Raw genomic sequence first — 17,718 nt, 5'->3', positions numbered from 1 at the left:
GTGTGATACTCGGCAGGCTACACCATTCAATTTGTTCAACTTTCATGAGTCTGCATTACGCAACCTTGAGGAACAGTATATTGCCACAAACGGCGTTGCCAAATGCCAGGTGAGCGTTGTGCACTCTCTGGAATTATCAGTACCATTGTTATACACGCTAGTGTCCTATGTCTTTGAGCCACACAATATATTTATCTCTTTTGGTTTTACAGGCAACTTGATATATTTGAACAAGTGACTCGGTCCTTGTTTAAGATTTCCATCAGGTAGATATTTTGTTTCATCACACATCGAGTTCGGTTTTCTTTTACTTGAACACACGAGGTGATTAAGTTATGGTTCACGTGGTGTGTGCTAGGTGTGTTTGTGTTGCTATTTATTTTGATTGCAGCCACCGATGACATCCGAGCTCTGCTTGACAATGGAGAAACAGCGGCCCTCATCCTCCTAGACCTCTCCGCGGCCTTCGACACTGTCTGCCACCGTACACTAGTGCAGCGTCTCAGCAACGTCGGAATCCAGGAAAAGGCACTGGAGTGGATCATCTCCTTCCTCGCCGGAAGGACACAGAGAGTCCGCCTCCCCCCCGTTCAGATCTGAAGCCACCGAAGTCATCTGCGGCGTTCCTCAAGGCTCCTCGCTCAGTCCAACCCTCTTCAACGTGTACATGAGCCCCCTCGCAGACATCGCACGCCAGCATAACCTCAACATCATCTCCTACGCCGACGACACCCAGCTGATTCTCTCCCTCACCAACGACCCCGCCACCGTCAGAGCCAACCTCCACGAAGGGATGAAAGAGGTAGCCGAATGGATGAAGAACAGCCGCCTGAAACTGAACTCGGACAAGACGGAAGTCCTCATCCTGGGATCCTCACCCTCCGCCTGGGACGACTCCTGGTGGCCCCCCGCCCTAGGCAGCGCACCCAAACCAACAGACCACGCACGCAACCTGGGCTTCATCCTGGACTCCACCCTCTCCATGACCAGACAAGTCAACGCCGTCTCCTCGTCGTGCTTCAACATCCTGCGCATGCTACGAAAGATCTTCCGGTGGATCCCCACCGAGACCAGGAAGACGGTCACCCAGGCCCTCGTCACCAGCCGTCTGGACTACGGCAACTCCCTCTACGCCGGAACCACCGCCAAACTCCAGAAAAGACTTCAGCGGATCCAGAACGCCTCAGCACGACTCATCCTGGACATCCCCCGTCGCAGCCACATCTCCGGACACCTGAGAGACCTGCACTGGCTCCCGGTCACCAAGAGAATCACCTTCCGTCTCCTCACCCACGCACACAAAGCCCTACACAACCAAGGCCCAGGATACCTCAACAGCCGCCTCAACTTCTACGCTCCCAAACGCCAGCTTCGATCGACCGGCCACGCCCTCGCCACTGTCCCCCGCATCCGAAGAGCCACCACAGGGGGACGGTCCTTCTCCTTCCTCGCCGCCAGGACGTGGAACTCCCTCCCGACCCACCTCCGCCTGACCCAGGACCACCTCGCCTTCAGGAAGCAACTCAAGACCTGGCTGTTCGAGCAGTAGCGGACCCCCCTCCCCTAGCGCCTTGAGACCCTCTGGGTGAGTAGTGCGCTATATAAATGCTTTGATTGATTGATTGATTGATTTACACCTCATTCTATCAGTCTTTATCTAAACTTTTGGACTCTAAGCTCATTTATGTTGCATTTTCAGACTTTCCCGAACAACATGGGTCTACTTCGTTCTGTTCAAGTCTACTTACAAGATTCATGTCAGCATGTGTTCTTTCAAATGAGACAGTTTTGTTTATATATGAATATTTGAGAAATGAAATGATGTATTTGTTTTTAGATATGCCCTGATGAAGGGTGCTGGTTACACCCGAAATGCATTGGGATTAAAAAGAAACAACACTTTTTGTTTAGGATCATCATAACATGGACTGTTGGAACTTGTTGATTTGGAGTCATCTTTCTCAGAGTGAATTAAAGAAGTTTATCATCAAGAAGGAAGCGGTCGATTGTTTATTCATCCTTTGAACGATTTTTTTGAATTGCGGAGACGATGGTTAATTATGAAGAATTTTGAGTCCCATTTGTTAAAATGATTCACTCATGTGAAAAGAGTTTTAAGTGTTTTTGTAAGATTAGTCTACACACACTCACACAGGAGTGTATCAGGTAGTGCACACCCTGTCTAGATCATTATGCTCTAGGTCACATATTTCTACATATACCATTTTGGCATCAGATGAGCGCAATGATCTGATTGGAGTATACCAATACAGCCGCTCTTTGAAATAAGCTGGACCAGTCCCATGAAGTGCCTTGTGAACCAGACACACAGCTTTAAACTGGGTACACTTCCCAACTGGCAACCAGTGAAGCTTCCGTATTTCCTTCGAGATTGGTGCGTATTTTGGAATGCCCGACACCAGTCTAGCAGCTGCAATCTGCAGGAGTGGCAGCTTCTGCATTATTCCTTCCTGGATATTGAAATACAGACTGTGTTACAATAATCCAGCCTAGACATGGTGAGAGCTGTGATGACTGTTTGGCGACATTCTTTAGGTAAAAGCGGCAGAATTTTCTTGCAGGACCTGAGAGCAAAGGACGTAGCAGAGGCCACTGAATTTACTTGGTCTCTGAAACTAAGCTTCTGGTCCACCCACACTCCTAGGTTTTTTACCTTCCTATTAGGTGAGGGGAGAGGACCCAAGGTGTCTGGCCACCGTTCCGGGATCCAGAAATTAAGATAATTGCCAAAACACATACCACCTCCGTCTTACCAGAGTTCAGTTTAAGGCAGTTTTGAGCCATCCAAATCCCTAAGGCATTCATGCAGTCCTGAAAACGGAGCGCCGTGCTCCTCCACTCAGCTGGTTGTAATGACACCACGATTTGAGTATCATCCGCATAGGAGGTCAAACTAAACCCAAATGACTGAATAAGGGGCGCCAAAGAGGACACATATATGTTAAATAGTGTCGGACTCAATGAGGACCCCTGCGGGACCCCACATGGCAATGAAAAAGGCTTGGATGAGAATTCCCCCAGAGACACTGACTGACTCCGGTTTGACAGAAAAGATCTCAGAAGTCTCCAGGCAGAGCCCTGTGCTCCGATCTCCTGCAGCCGTTCCATCAACAGATCGTGATGGACTGAATCAAATGCTGCAGAAAGATCTAGCATGATCAAAGCAGCCTTGCCCCCTTGATCTAAAATGGTCTGGATCTCTTCAGTAGATTTCAGGAGAGCAGATTCGGTGTTATGCCCCCCTCTAAAGCCATACTGGGTTGGGTCTAAAGCTTGCGTAAACTCCAGAAATTGACTAAGTTGCGTATTTAAATTCCTCTCAACAATTTTTGCAGGTACCGGGAGTTTGGATATAGGCCTGAAATTGTTGGGGTCTTTTGCGTCAAGATTCAGTTTCTTTAATGGAGGCAGAATAGAGTTTTTTTTCCATTCTAGTGGAAAATACCCCTCTGAGTACATAGTATTAAAAATGGAGGTCAAGACTCGGTAGAACGGTTCTGCCACTAACTTTAATATAGGTATCGGGCAAGGGTCAGAAGGGGAGCCAGATTTAACCAGCATAAGAAGATTAAAGGTCTCTGTAACTGTAAGCTGGGCAAATTTGTCCAGTTGAGCTTTTTTTCTGTATTTAAGTCATCCATTTGGCCCAAGGTAGTCTTAGATGTTACTTTAGAGAAAGTGGAGAAGATGGCATCCACTTTCCCATAGAAGAATCTGGCAGATTCTTCACAGAGTTCCTGACTAGGCGTAGATGTAATAGCCACTGGATTGGCCAAACTAGTGACTGTGTTAAATAATTCCCTTGCTGAGTTTTTTGCATTGTTAATCTTAGTGGAGAGGAATAAAGGTATTGCATAATGAATCAGCTGTTTGTACTTGGCAAGGCCACGTTTATATTGCTCCTTATCACTATCCTTATACTCCTTTCTCCAATTTCTCTCCAGATGTGTTTCAAATCAATTTTTGTTCCCTTAGTTCCTGAGAGTACCAAGGGGCGGAGAGCTGCCGTCTTGTGGGATAGTACATTTTTCTAGAAGCTAGTTTATTTCCTGCTGCTTCTAGCCAGCTAGAGAAGGATCGCGTTGGCTCTTCTAGATTTGTTGCAGTGGCTGTGGAAGTGTGGGGGGGATGTTAGTTCACACGAACCATATTTCAGACATTTGGTTGTTTGTGCAAGAGCTGAATATACAGCTAACTAGCCTCACATCCAGGCGCTGTTGAGGACTCTGAATCTTAAATGTTGGGACTTTAAGTTCATTGCTTGGTTTGTGCACAGCTGCAAGGCTAATTTGTTGATGCTTTGTCTCGTTTAAGATGCCTATGTCATGGAGGTTGGTAACATAAGCCAAGGCAAGCAAGACCCCTTCCATATAAGACGTCAGCGCAGTTGGGCACCCAAACTGTCACTCAAACCCACACCAGTTGGTAAGTATGGAGCGCAGGTGACGACATTCAGGGTCTGGTACAGGAGTGTATGAAGTAGGAGTATTTGGTTCCCAGGAGAGCTAGATACAGCATTCATGGGCTTTGAGCTTTTTAAAACAGGAAACAGAATCTAGGATATCCCTCATACCAGTAGCACTGACCTTCCTGATCAAAATCAGGGCTAACAGTAAACTGCCGGGGGGTGGTTGTACTCAAAATGATGATATGGGCTATAAAATGTGCTGGACAAAAAATACAAAAGATAAATGCCAAGATTCCTGCAGCCCAGTCTTAGAAAGCATGGTGGGAGTGTGACTGCAAATATGCAAACCCTCAGCAGACTTCAAGTAGAGGTCTGTGTGATGCAAATATACAAAAACATTTTTGATAGTGTTAAAACATTTGTTTAAAAACATTTTCCTAAAAAAATCTAAAAAAATAATTGTTAAAAAGGGGAAAGTATTAGAAATTGACAGATAGGCTACTGCTCTAATATGTCCCTAGGGATAGTCCGAACTACTACAAGCATTTTGAAAGCCATACATGCGTGAAAGGAATGTCCATTTTGATAGAGAGTTTGTATTTTTCTGGTTTGCTTTCAAAAGCTGAATTTCTTCCCAGCACCTGTGTCCTGGCTGGTAGACGCAACATTCTTGTTGCTTGCTTCCGAAGTTGGCGGTCCCTGTAACACCTCACAGATTATGACTATTGAGCACAGATAATTTTCCGTACTGTCCACAGTCGGGGCAGCCTGTGCGCCATCCAATGCCTGGGTGTCAGAGGAGGAGCCGTTGTCTGTACCAACAGGCGCAGATGTTGCCTGCTGGGCTCTAAGAATGCCGACATCAACATGGGAATATACTGGGGACACTGCAAAACATGGGCCGTTATTGGGTCCAGTAAAGCGTCAACGTCCGGCAGCGCACATGATGGGAGTGTCAGACAGAGATCCAACACATATTCTTCTCCGCAAAACGGGCATCGGAGGACAAGTAAGATACAGTCCACCCAGACTGGTCTAAATTAAAGGAACCAAGAAGCACTTAGGTCCCTTAGGCGAGGTATGCCTAGAAGTGGTACCATGCGGTCACGGTATTTTCTCTCAAGGAGAACTGTTTCCATCTCCTTGGTGACTGGGATGTCCACTGCGTAGCAAAAACACGCCAATCAGGATACCTGCTATTAGAAACATGATCAGCGGCAGTCCTCCACTAATGCTTCCAAATACAGAGTTTATAAAGTTTGGTATAACCCCGAGGACCGTCTGAAAGCTGCTTAACAGTCCAAAACCTATGTTCTTAAATAGGTGGACCATGCCTGTTGTATCAGACATGTTTAAGATGCGATTTACCATTTCTGCAGAATGGAAAGGGCAATTTGTACATACAAGTGCCTGTATCTCTGCTGAAGACCTTGCTACTTGGAGACAAAAAGCATGGCTTTCATTCTGCTCAAAGTATCAAACTGTATTAGTGAAATATTTAATGAAAGCCATAGTGGAGCCTCCCAGACTGTATGTGTTGGGGGAAACAATACTTGCATTCAGCAAGTAACCCCGGAACTTACAGTTACCAGGTATGCGATGACCGGAAGCATCCCACAGCAACCTTAATCGCTCAGCATCAAGTAACTCCCATTTGAAAGTAGTCTGAATACTGGAGTGATCATGGCAGCTGGGGCACCCTCTAAGTGACAGGACAAGTTTGCTACTGAACCGTTACAGGCCCCATGAAGCATTATATCCTGGCATATAAGTGATCAATTTAAGGTATTCTCGCAGGTAGGACCGTTTAGAACGACTTCTTTTCCCCAGTTTAGCATCGAAATCTATACGGCAATTTCCAAGATACCTTGATTAATTCCCTACCCATTTCTTCATATCTGCCTGCCTGCATTTGTTCTAGGCAATATTGGAATTGAAAGGTTGTGACTGGGGGAGTTATGTGGCCGTGGACTAACCATTCTGTGGATGGTGATTCTGCCACTGTGAAGGCTAATCTGTCCAGTTTTTCAATGTGCAGCATTGTATACTTTGCTTCCCTTTGTGCCATTTCCATCCGTTTTTCTGTCAGATTGTATGAGGAAAACAGAGACATGCAGCATCCAGCTTAACGACATATTAGAACGCAATTGTGATTGCCCATATTGTAATATGGACAAATCTTCTTCTAGTATATCTATAGCAAATGATACAATGTTGCCCAATTAAATATATCCTGGATGTTAATGTTGTTAACCCATTATCGACCACTGCTAGAGCTTTTCTAGATTGATTCGATCTATTTCTCATAATCTTTCTGCGGCCTCCTATTGTGAAATCTTCCAAATCTCATTGTAGATAGCATAATAGAAACGTTTGTGATGTGGTTTCCTAGGACCTAATAAAAAATCCTGTAGGTCCACATCCCCTGTAAAGTAAGGATAAGTGTTGTTTCACCTCTGTGAGTGTTGAGGTTTGTAGCCAATCGAGGCATAACTTTCCAACACTGTAAGATGTCACTACCCCTGGGTGTTGTCTTTGCACATAACGTGGATCTGGCCTATTAATACTGAATCCTTTAGTTTTACCCAAGAATCTTTCTTGACAGTTATTGGTGTCTACGGGCCAAACCAACCATTCCTTCCAATCGGGGTCTGATCTATTGCTTTTTAAAATATCATCTACTGTATCCTCTTTTTGTTTATGTTATGTTACCCTCAGTGTGTGATGGTGCTGGCATCCAAGGTGTATTCAAATCTGTATTCCTGGCTACCCCAAGACAAGCTATTTGTTGCACTGTTTCATTCAAGAACATTATTTGGCGCGGAATCAGACATGCTCTAAATTGTGCCTCTGTTTCCTGGATCTGCCAGTCTCTAGTACCCCAGACGGATTTAAGATCTATGGTGTCTTTCCATATGTTGAACCTTTGTTCAGACAACTGGGCAAAAAAGGAAGCAGAATAAATGGGTTTGGTGTTTGTCAACATATTTTTTTGTGCCAGTGTAGGTGCAACCTTATAGTAATATGAGGCTGGGTCTGACGTGTTAAACCCTGAAAAATATAGAAATTTTAGTGCAAATGTTTTTTAACTGCTTTTTGGCGGTGTCAGGCAATGTTCTCATTGGGGATATGTGAAAACATTCCTAGGGTTAGCAGATTTATGCAGAAAGTGAGGACCATAATGTTGATAGCAATACATTTTCTCAAAGTCAGATGTGTCGTCTAACATTTCATTATTAGAAAAAGCAGCAGATTTTTCTAGATCAGACAACATAATATTTACAGTTTCATAATACCAATCATCGGAAAATGTACTGGAGGTAATGATATCACTCAGAGATATTTTAAATAAATGTGGTATTTTTAAAAGTTATGTTGGGCCAAATATATAGAAATCAACCTTGTCCCACATTATACCATCAAGTATGGGAACTGTTGTAATGTTCACTGATGACAGGTCTCGTCTTTAACGATGTGATGATAGGTGCGGTTTCAGAATCACATTCACTTTTTGTGCTGCAGAGCTTTCTCGAAGATAAGTTCCATTAATAAGCATACTAAAAACGATTACTAGGCCTATCCAGAAAAGAAAGAAAAATATTTCTGTAGATACTCAGAGTTCCACACAAGGTGATACCAGGTAAGTCTTTTTAAGAAAGTCCAGAAAATCTTTAAATGTCAAAGTCAATGAAATAGCCAGATGCAGTTTGATCAATTGTCGGTAGTTCCGCAGGTTTTGTGGAAACTGTAGCTTGCTCTTGAGGGGGCAAGTTGACTTAGATATCCGTGTTTGGTCGAATTGAAATTTGTCTTTCAATGGAGTTCTCGTTTTGAACTTTAGTATCAAGAGGAACGAGTTCCATTGCATTGTTGCTTAATCCTTCATTCCGTGCAGGTGACCCTTCAAACGTGATGAGTCTTTCTGTTTGAACATCTTGTATAGTTGTGAGAGGAAGGTGTCTGTTACTTCGGAGTCCACGTGGCCTACTATTCAGTATCGGCCACATAGTGTGGTTTGATTAGGTCAATTGAGACTAATCTTTTCTCCTTTTTACCGGCAAGAGGTAGAAGAAGTACAGTTCTTGTTCCTTCAACTGCCAGGACAGGTACAGGCTTTCTGTATGATGGCCCAAATTATTTTTGGGCCGCTATTTCTTCTCTGACCAGATCCCCGACTTTGGGGATCCAGACAGGTCTTGCTGTGACACTTTTTACTTGCCCAGTGGCGTTCTTCTTTATATTGACATTACTCTCTAATGCCCTAGTTTCATTCAGGTCCTGTAAAACAGCCAACTGTTTATGGATGTGAAAAGGTTTTTCATCCGCCACTGTACATTCACAATCAAGATCAGGTACCCACATTCTTGTCCCAAATAGGAACTCATAAGGAGTGACCCCCCCAGAGAGCTTCTTGGCTGATTGTTAATGCCGTCTGGACTTCATACAGATATTTTACCCAATTTCCACTGAGCCTAATACTCTAGCTGTTAAAGATTGTTCCGGTTTTTCCTCTCCGCAACAAAATTTCCCTCGGGATGGTATGGAGAGGAGTACCGCAATGCTACACCCAGACTTCCCATTGCTTCCTTGAAAGCCTGAGAGCTAAACGCAGGGCCACGGTCAGAATGTAATGTGCCGACTGCGTACGTCCCTATAAAGACTCGCAAATCTTTTATAACAGTTCGAGCGTCAGCCGAGCGCTGGGGCCACACCCATAGGAACCTAGAACAGGAATACACTGCAACCATGATATACTTGTAAGCCCCATCAGATTGTAAGGGGCCACAGTGGTCCAAAGAAACACACGCAAGTGGTTTGTCTGATATTAGTAATGGTGTCTGCACTGGACGTTTTACGGTGGAGCCTTTCATCTGCTGACAGATGTTGCATTTCAAGACATAGTCCTTAGCCTGGCTTCTTAGTTCTGGCCACCAGTAGCGTTGTTTCTATAGAGAAACTGTAGCAGAAACTCCTGCGTGTGCAGAACCTATATCCTCGTGTGCTGCTAGAATTAATCCTAACCTTTGATCCCTATTTGGTATTACTCTATCGCCCACTCCTGGAATTCGAGCAAATGGAACATTGTTTGCATCTAACATGTAGGAGTATTTTAGTGGAAATATTTTTGATACTGCTGTGTTATTGCGTGTGCCAATAATTGCAACCATATACTGTCTATCCTCATTTTTGAACGAGTGATTGCAGTTACGGAAGCCGTGCGTTCAGCCCCCTTTGAGGCTTCGTCAGCCAATGAATTCTCTTCAACGTGAATGTCATCACGTTGATGACTCAATGTTTGTATCACGTGAGCCCTTGGTAGTTTGTTTTTCAACTCCACTACCTGTTCCAATCTTCAAGTTGGTGGTAACTTGCGATTTCTTTGAAAAATGCACTTTTTCAAAGTGCCATGTGACTCACATACATGCTCTTAGGGTATGTATGTGTGCCACATGTGCACACATGCACATTTCAGGAGTGCAACAGGGTGTCCTTTTGACACCCTGGCACCCTTGAAATTGCATTCTCAATTTGCGATTCTCTAATTGCGAATCGCAAATTGAGAATGTCTTCACATTCATTTCTATGGGCTTTTAGGCCTTTAGGCCCATAGGAATGAATAAGGAGGTATTCCTTAATTGCGTATCGCAATTTGCGACTCCCAATTAAGGAATATGTAGGATTCCCAAAATTCTTTGCAAATCCTACAGACATAGCGTTTTGCGATTCTCAAATAGCGATTCGCAAAAAATCACTATTTGAGAATTGTAAATGGACTTTTTCATACATATGGCCCTTTGTTTTTGTGCAATTCAGATGAAACTTTCCATCCTGCATCTGTCCTTTAACGATAGCATACGTGGCGCTATACTGCTGTTTGCTCCCTATTGCTGGTTGCGCAGAACCATCAGTGTAAATAATGTATTCATACTGATCTGGAGGCATAATTTCATTTGGTAGAAGATATTCTTGCTCGTATTGCAGAAATGGTTGCCTTTTTAAATTTTGGTTGTACCTATTTTCTACATCTGTTGCAGTGAGAGAATTAGCCCATTGTATCCATCTTGGAGGTAAGGATTTAGTGTTGGGAACACCTGCCTTTGTTGCAGCCCCTAAGGCTGGAACTGGTGTAATGACTATTATACGTTTTCCTTGAGCCAGGGCCCTTTCTCTTACTACAGCAGTCTGTACTGCTGTTAGAATTTTTTCTGAAGATACGAACTGCATCCCAACATTTGTGTACAAATGAGATTTATATGCTATTGGTACCATTTCATCTTCATTATATGTTAGATAGGTGTTCCCAGATTGACCCGCAACTTTTAGGATCACCAGGTTGCGTACGTTTCGCATGTCTGTAAGTGTTTTGAAGCTATCATGTCAGCTTGTAAGGAACAAAGTGTATCTGTGTGTTCCTGTGTCCATTGTCTAACTGAAAAATCAGGTTTTATTAAATCGTAGAAAGGTTTTACTCTTTCTGCGTGATCCAAAATGTATGTTCTTCTAAAATTCAAGAATGATTGATTGTAAGATTTTTTTATGGTTTTGGAGGTTGGAGCAGCGTACACCTTTCTAAAAAGTTAGCTGCCAGGCTTTTCCCTTCACTTGAAAGCTCACATCCTTGAAAAAGGACGTTAAGGTGGGCTATTTTAAATTTTCTAAAGTTGAATTTAAAACCCTCAGAGGGGAATCCCAGAATTATGGTATTCGCTCTGTTCAATTGTTCCTCCAGGTCATCGTCTGTTAGATACATATCATCCACATAGGACAATGCTTCCTCATCCAGATTTTAAAGTAATTCAGTTACTCTGGCTGAAAACAACCCCGGGCTGGGAGAGTCGACAAAATTGCCCCTGGGACCCTAGCGCTGAAAATGCTGTCAAAAATCTGCTCTCAGGCACTACATTTTGACAAAAGAATCCTTTCGAGATATCTATTGCTGTTTTGTATTTTTTCGGCATGTTATTCATGAATGTGGCACTGTGTGCATTTTGAACTGCAAAAGTCTTAGTGCAAGTGTTTAAATGTCTGTAGTCTAAAACTAAATGATATGAATTGTCTGGTTTTGATACTGGAAACAAAGGGTTATTCATTTGAAAGGTGCAAACTTCAATTACCACTTGATATTCAAGTTGATCTAAGATCTCCCTGATCTGTGTTTTAGCTTCTTGCTTTATTGGATACTGCTTTTGTGCAGTTGGAGTGTTTTTTAATGGAATTATTTGGTGGGTTGAATCCTCATCCTATCCAACATGGTTTTTGAATTATGCTGGGGCATGGGCTACCGCCCACTCCCACGCATATGTATATTTTAAATATTTTGGAACGTGGTCAGAGAATGCTGTTAAAATTACTGTTTCTCCCCTAGGGCAATACATGACGAATGCTGGTAGCCAATCTTGTTCAGCTAACAAAATGTCATAGCCAAAAGTCAGGTTCTCCCCAATTTTTTTTTTAACTGTCCTGCATTTGTTCCCCTCCATTTGGAGTGTTATTTTATACTATTTATGTGGGATACTTACCCTAGTATCAGGGGTTTCCACTGTGATATAATCATTCAAGTCCGCTGTCACCAGAAATTCAATCAGGTTCTGGCGAGTTATTGTTGCTTCTGCCACACTGTCTAGCATCTTCAGAGCCCATTCCCCATTCAGTAGTCGAGTCCTCAGATTTCTCGGCATGTCTGATCTTTAGACCTGCAACCTTCTTCTTTTTGAACTGTGGTTTTGGTTTGGCTTATCTTCTTTTTTGGAAGTAGAGTCTTGAGCGTTCTGCTTGTCTCTGGACTTTGTACGTTCTTCTTGTCTCTCTGACCGTCCTTCCCTCTTGGAGTTTCTCGATGAATCCTGAAAGGAATGAGAGGAAAGTGTTTGAGTATCCTGATACCTGTCAGGTTTCCTAATATTGTTCCTATTCCTAAGGTTATACCTCCTTTAGGAGGGCTCCTGTGGAGGAGATCTACCTCTGGACTGAGATCTGTTTTCTTTAACATTTTGTCTTCTGTTATTGTCCCACTTCTTATTAGAAGAAGTAGGGGTCTGCTTGAAAGTCTCCTTGTCGGGACTACCCATCAGTTGTGGTTTTAACGCTTTTCCACCTAAACTGTCCCTGCCTAACTCTGCATACTCAGTTTCAATTATTTTGAGTAGTTTGTGCTCCTGTTGTAAAGGACTGAACTTCCTTAGGCGTTGGCGGATGGCCACTGATGCTGCCTCCCCTTTAATATTTGCTAATATTATGGCTGATACCTGGGCATAATAACTTCATTCCCAAGTTCAGAGCAGGCTCTGCTCCGTACTCATTTTGTATTTGTCTTAATACGTCTGGTATTACTGTTAATGACGGGATACGATGATTTCTGGTATACATTGCAGCGAAAACTGTACCCCATGAGGTAAAAACCTCTATCTGTAGTGTTATCCCCATGGGTAAGCACATTGTCAGCATTCTATGTTTTTCATAAGTGCTACTGCTTCAAGCGGTGTGATTTTCTGAGCTATCCAGAATGGCAATTGTTCACGTTTTGCAGGCTTCTTACCCATTACTGCGTGTAACGTTTGCGGTGTAATTTTAGTCATTGTATTTTGAACCTGAGCTGTATTTGTTGTTACCACTGCTGGCTGGGCTGTAAATGTCCTCATAATGTATTGTCATGTTTCTGTAAAGTTTTATTAATTCTTTGTGAAGTATGAGTAAGTCTGGTCCTATGCATTGTTTTAATGTAAGAATGTGGTGTGTAGGCTGCTATTATTGGCCAAGTCGCTCCTTCTCTTCCGAGCAGACCGAGTCTTACTCTTCTTCTTATATGGGATAGGGCACCTTTAAACCATTATAAGTGTTCCTGGTACGTGAGCGGAACCTCAATGTCCTCAAATGGACAGTATTCCGCTGGTGCATCTCCTTCTGTGTAGGAGTGAAATGTTTTTGTTCTTGCATTTACTGCTGGGAATGTAATCCATTAATAAAATACCTCTGTTCTTTACGATTCATGTGCCTCAATCACGAAAGCTACTCTCCCACCCCTAGGTGTTAGACCATGTGCAAGCAGTTTCAGGGTGACTGCATTTCTAATATTTGCCGCAATCTGTATTGTGTTTGCATCTTCCTCGTCTTCTGAGAGGGGCAGTGCTTGCTCCAGCGGGTCTATGTCCTGGTTAGTCATTGTATTTAGGACACAAAATAACTTTTCAAGGAAACTAAGATAAGGTGTTTTGCACAATTTTAGGAACTTTGCGTCCTTCAAGTTTGATTAACCAACAGCTAGCTAATTTTTAGGACTTTTCGCATTCTCAGCTGTGGTGGAGTTTTATGCCTTCCCGCTCAAGACGTCTCTGGTGGTTTGTGAATAGGGATTTCTGAGAATAGCACGACTTAACTACTCAGATTCTACTTTTAAATAAGTACCCAACCAACGTTGCCGGCACCGTGACGTGTAGTTCCTATTAAAAATATACAGGATCTGCGTGTTTAGACAACATACACTGTAAGATTGGCGTCAGACGAACTCTGATCACTCCCACCGGGTATGTTGGCCTTCTTGTACCAACTAGCTCACCGTGCCACTAGAATCTCCTCTTACCAAGGAGACAATAGTTCTTGGCAATCATCGAACATGATGTGAGAAGTTGGCCCGGTATATGCTGTCCACTAGTTATAGTGGACACCCTGTACCAGTCCAAACAACCCCTTATTGGTTATAGGTTAAAGACAACCTTTATTGAAAGCTATCCTAGTGGTAGCTAGACGCAAGGTCTAGAGCCTTTAGAATCGCTGGGACCCCAAGGAACCACCAAGGGTAGTGAAACGGGGGACCCATGGGGGCCGTGTGCAGTGTGTGAACACAGCCGAGAGCTCCCGTTAGCTTCTATGGGGAAAGTCACGGTTAGATTTTTAAAGATTAGGGACACTTAGAATTGAGTCAGGACCAAACCCTTTTGGACTTAGGAAGTTGTAGGGCTAGCACTCACGGTGAGCACTGGAGTACTCGTGTTACCTCACCCAGGGAAGCCGGGTGCATAGTTGTCTTTTGGTGTCGGGTTGCGTAGTTGATTTCAATGGGAGCTGGCGAAGAAGTGCTGCTGCTGGGAAGATGCGAAGTGTCCGAAGAGATCCACGCCTGGATCGAAGATGAGAAGAACCTGAAAGCAGAGGGGACAGAGTCTGGGTCACTAGGAAGACGATACGCAGATGCCCACCGATGTCGGGTGTTTTCAGGTGAAGAAGGTGAAGCTTGACTCTACAGCCTCGAGGACCAGGAGGTGTTGAGGACAACCAGGAGCTGGATTCGAGCTGTCCCACGAAGGATGTCGAGTGCTGCAGCTTCGGTGCCCGAATTGGACACAACAAGCCTTGGCAACAGCAACCCACGCAGAATCGAGAAAGATGCTTCGGTGAAGACCAACAAGGTCCGAAGGACTCACCATTTGGTAGGGAGTCGGGGAACGTCTGGAGCAACCAGAGAAGCCCAAGGAAATTCAAAGTTACCCCATCAGGGACCCACCAGTCAATGGACCAGGGATCGCCAAGGGACCTCGAGACGAAAACCAAAATGGCGGTCCACGGGTCACTCGGAGTGACTAGGCCGACAATCTTTGGTGAATTCATTGCACGAAGTGGGGCTTCAAGTCAGCCCAAGCACGACTTCAGGAGACATCGAGAAGTCAATGCACTTGCAAAAGTGCACGGTGACCAGGAGTTCCGGTTCCACGCTACTCAGGACGGCTGCGGATCTCAGCTTTGCTGGGGACTCCGGTCAGCCTGTGAGATGTCTGTAAATCCTCTTCCTGGCTGCAAATACTTCGGAGTCCGGCGGTAGCTTCAGAAATGCAGACCAGCAAATTGCTTCGTTGGTGCCTGCCAAGCAGTCACTCCTTAACAATCCTTTGTTTCCTGTATCCAAACCAGACAATACATAGCGTCTTGTTTTGGATTACAGACGCTTGAACACTTGTTCCAAAACATTTGCAGTGCAAAATGCACATAGTACAGCATTAATGAATAACATTGTGTGTAAAAATATAAAACTACATTGGACATTTCAAATGGTTTCTTTTGTCAAAACATAGCACATGAAAGCAGGTACTAAACATCTTTCTCAATAATGGGGACTCAACATCAATTTTGTCGACTCCCACAAGGGTTTCAAAAACAGCCCAGAGTTATTTTCAGCAAGGGTAACAGAGTTACTACAAATTCATGATATCGAGGTGTTGTCATACGTCGATGACATCTATCTGACAGACGATGACCCAGATAGGCACTTGAACAGGGTGAATACCATTATACTGGGCTTCGCCTCTGAAGGCTATAAATTCAACTTTAAAAAATCCAGAATTGCCCATCTCAATGTCCTTTTCCTAGGATCTGAGCTTTCAAGTGAAGGCTGCTCCAACCTCCAAAAATGCAGAAAAATTTACAATCCATCTTGGGTTTCTTAAAATTTGGACGAACTTACATTCTAAATTACGCAGAAAGGGTTAAACCTCTCTACAAATGAATCAAACCTGATTTTTCAATAAAACATTGGACACAGGAACACGCAGACATTCTGCGTTCACTCCAAGCTAACATGTTTAGCAACAAATCACTTACAAACACACGTAAATAAAAGCAATTTAGTGATCCGAATAATTTCGAGTCAATGCGGATTCACCTATTTAACATTTCATGAAGGTGAAAAGGTACCAATAGCATACAAATCACATTTGTATACACAAGCCGAAATGCGCCTAACTTCAACAGAAAAGATACTTACAGCAGTTCAAACCGCTGTAGCAAAAGAAAGCGCTCTAGCCCAGGGGAAACGCATTATTGTCGTGACTCCAGTACCAGCCTTAGAGGAGGTTACAAAAGGATAAATTACTTACTTGTAATCCTAGTTCTCTTCCAGGGGTATCCTCATCAAAGTCATAAGCACTGAATATTCCCGCCCATGTGCGGGGACCCCGGAAATAATAAAAATTATATATTAAAACACATATATATATATAGATCTGTATATGTATAAACATATATTATTTTTTCCAAACCAATGCAGCCCCCATAGTAGGCTAGACAATGTAGATATAAATATCCAAATAAACACCATAGGTATACAAAAGCTCTTTTTTTTTTTTAATGAGGTAAAACTCATGAGAAAGAAAAGAAAACACTGTGCCAAACACAGATCAAAAAACATTGTTAGCCTGCAGGCTGCATTGCATTACAATACCATAGAGACTGAAAAGCCTTGTACAGGTAAAAACTGGCACCGTGCCTTTAAGGCAGCTCTGATTCCAATATCCCATCATGCCTCAGGGGTGACAGTTGGGTCAATTGTTCTTTGCGGGACCCGCAGGTCTAAACACAAAGATATACTTCTTCCATATTTAATAATACAATCCTCTCATTTGCCTGGGGAGGCGGGTGGGTTGCTTAGGACTTTGATGAGGATACCCCTGGAAGAGAACTAGGATTACAGGTAAGTAACTTATCCTTCTCTTCCAGGGGATCCCCATCAATAGTCCTAAGCACTGAATAGAATAGCAAGCCCACCTTCCACCTGCAGGCAAATGAGAAGTGCACTAAAAATTGAAGACAACAACCGAGATAGTCAGTTGTTGAACAGATTCCTCAAGGAGGCTTGCCCTACTTGTGTGTCTGCTACAAGTAGCTGCTTTACAGATCTCGGAGAGTGGGACATTATTGAGAAACGCAGCAGTAGCCGCTTTCCCTCTTGTGGAAAGTGCCTTAGGTAGAGGCCACAACGGTTTTTGAGCTAGTTGGTAAGCCAATTTAATGCTTGACACAATCCATCTGGCAATAGAACGTTTAGATGCTGCAAAACCTGTACGGACAGCACCATAGTTTACAAACAATTGTTCAGACTTTCTGATAGCCTTAGCTCTATCTAGGTAGAATTTGAGAACTCGCTTAATATCCAAAGAATGCAACGCCCTCTCAGCTGGTGAGGAAGGGTTGGGAAAGAATGTTGGTAGCGCGATAGTCTGATTTACATGAAAATCGGACACCACTTTTGGTAAAAAAGATGGATGAGTCCTCATAACCACTCTATTAAGGTGAAAAACCGTGTAGGGTTCTTTTGAGCAAAGGGCTTGAATTTCACTCACCCTACGTGCTGAGGTAATAGCTACCAAGAAGGCTGCTTTCCATGTGGATTTAGTTCTGTCCAACTCACCCTTCATTAAATGCATGGCACCTATTCAGGTAGAATGGACAGATCATTTTATTTTAAAATTTCATACTGCTTCCATGTATAAGCCACAAATTCAGATCGCCTTGGCTAGTAAAAG

At 43.5% G+C, this 17,718-nt stretch overlaps 1 protein-coding gene across 1 annotated transcript in view; it reads left to right on the top strand.

Annotated features, from left to right (window-relative positions):
- LOC146869680 (uncharacterized) overlaps positions 1-17,718 on the top strand; it is a 173,868-nt gene that overhangs the window by 55,544 nt on the left and 100,606 nt on the right. The window contains exon 2 of the mRNA XM_085610230.1: positions 4,336-4,446. Coding sequence (XP_085466356.1) covers positions 4,336-4,446 — 111 coding nt within the window. The remainder of the gene's footprint in view (positions 1-4,335; positions 4,447-17,718) is intronic.

This window comes from Triturus cristatus, chromosome 1_1 (assembly GCF_964204655.1).
Source record: "Triturus cristatus chromosome 1_1, aTriCri1.1, whole genome shotgun sequence".
In the NCBI taxonomy this organism is placed as follows: Eukaryota; Metazoa; Chordata; class Amphibia; order Caudata; family Salamandridae; genus Triturus; species Triturus cristatus.
This window is presented reverse-complemented; position numbering and strand designations above follow the sequence as displayed.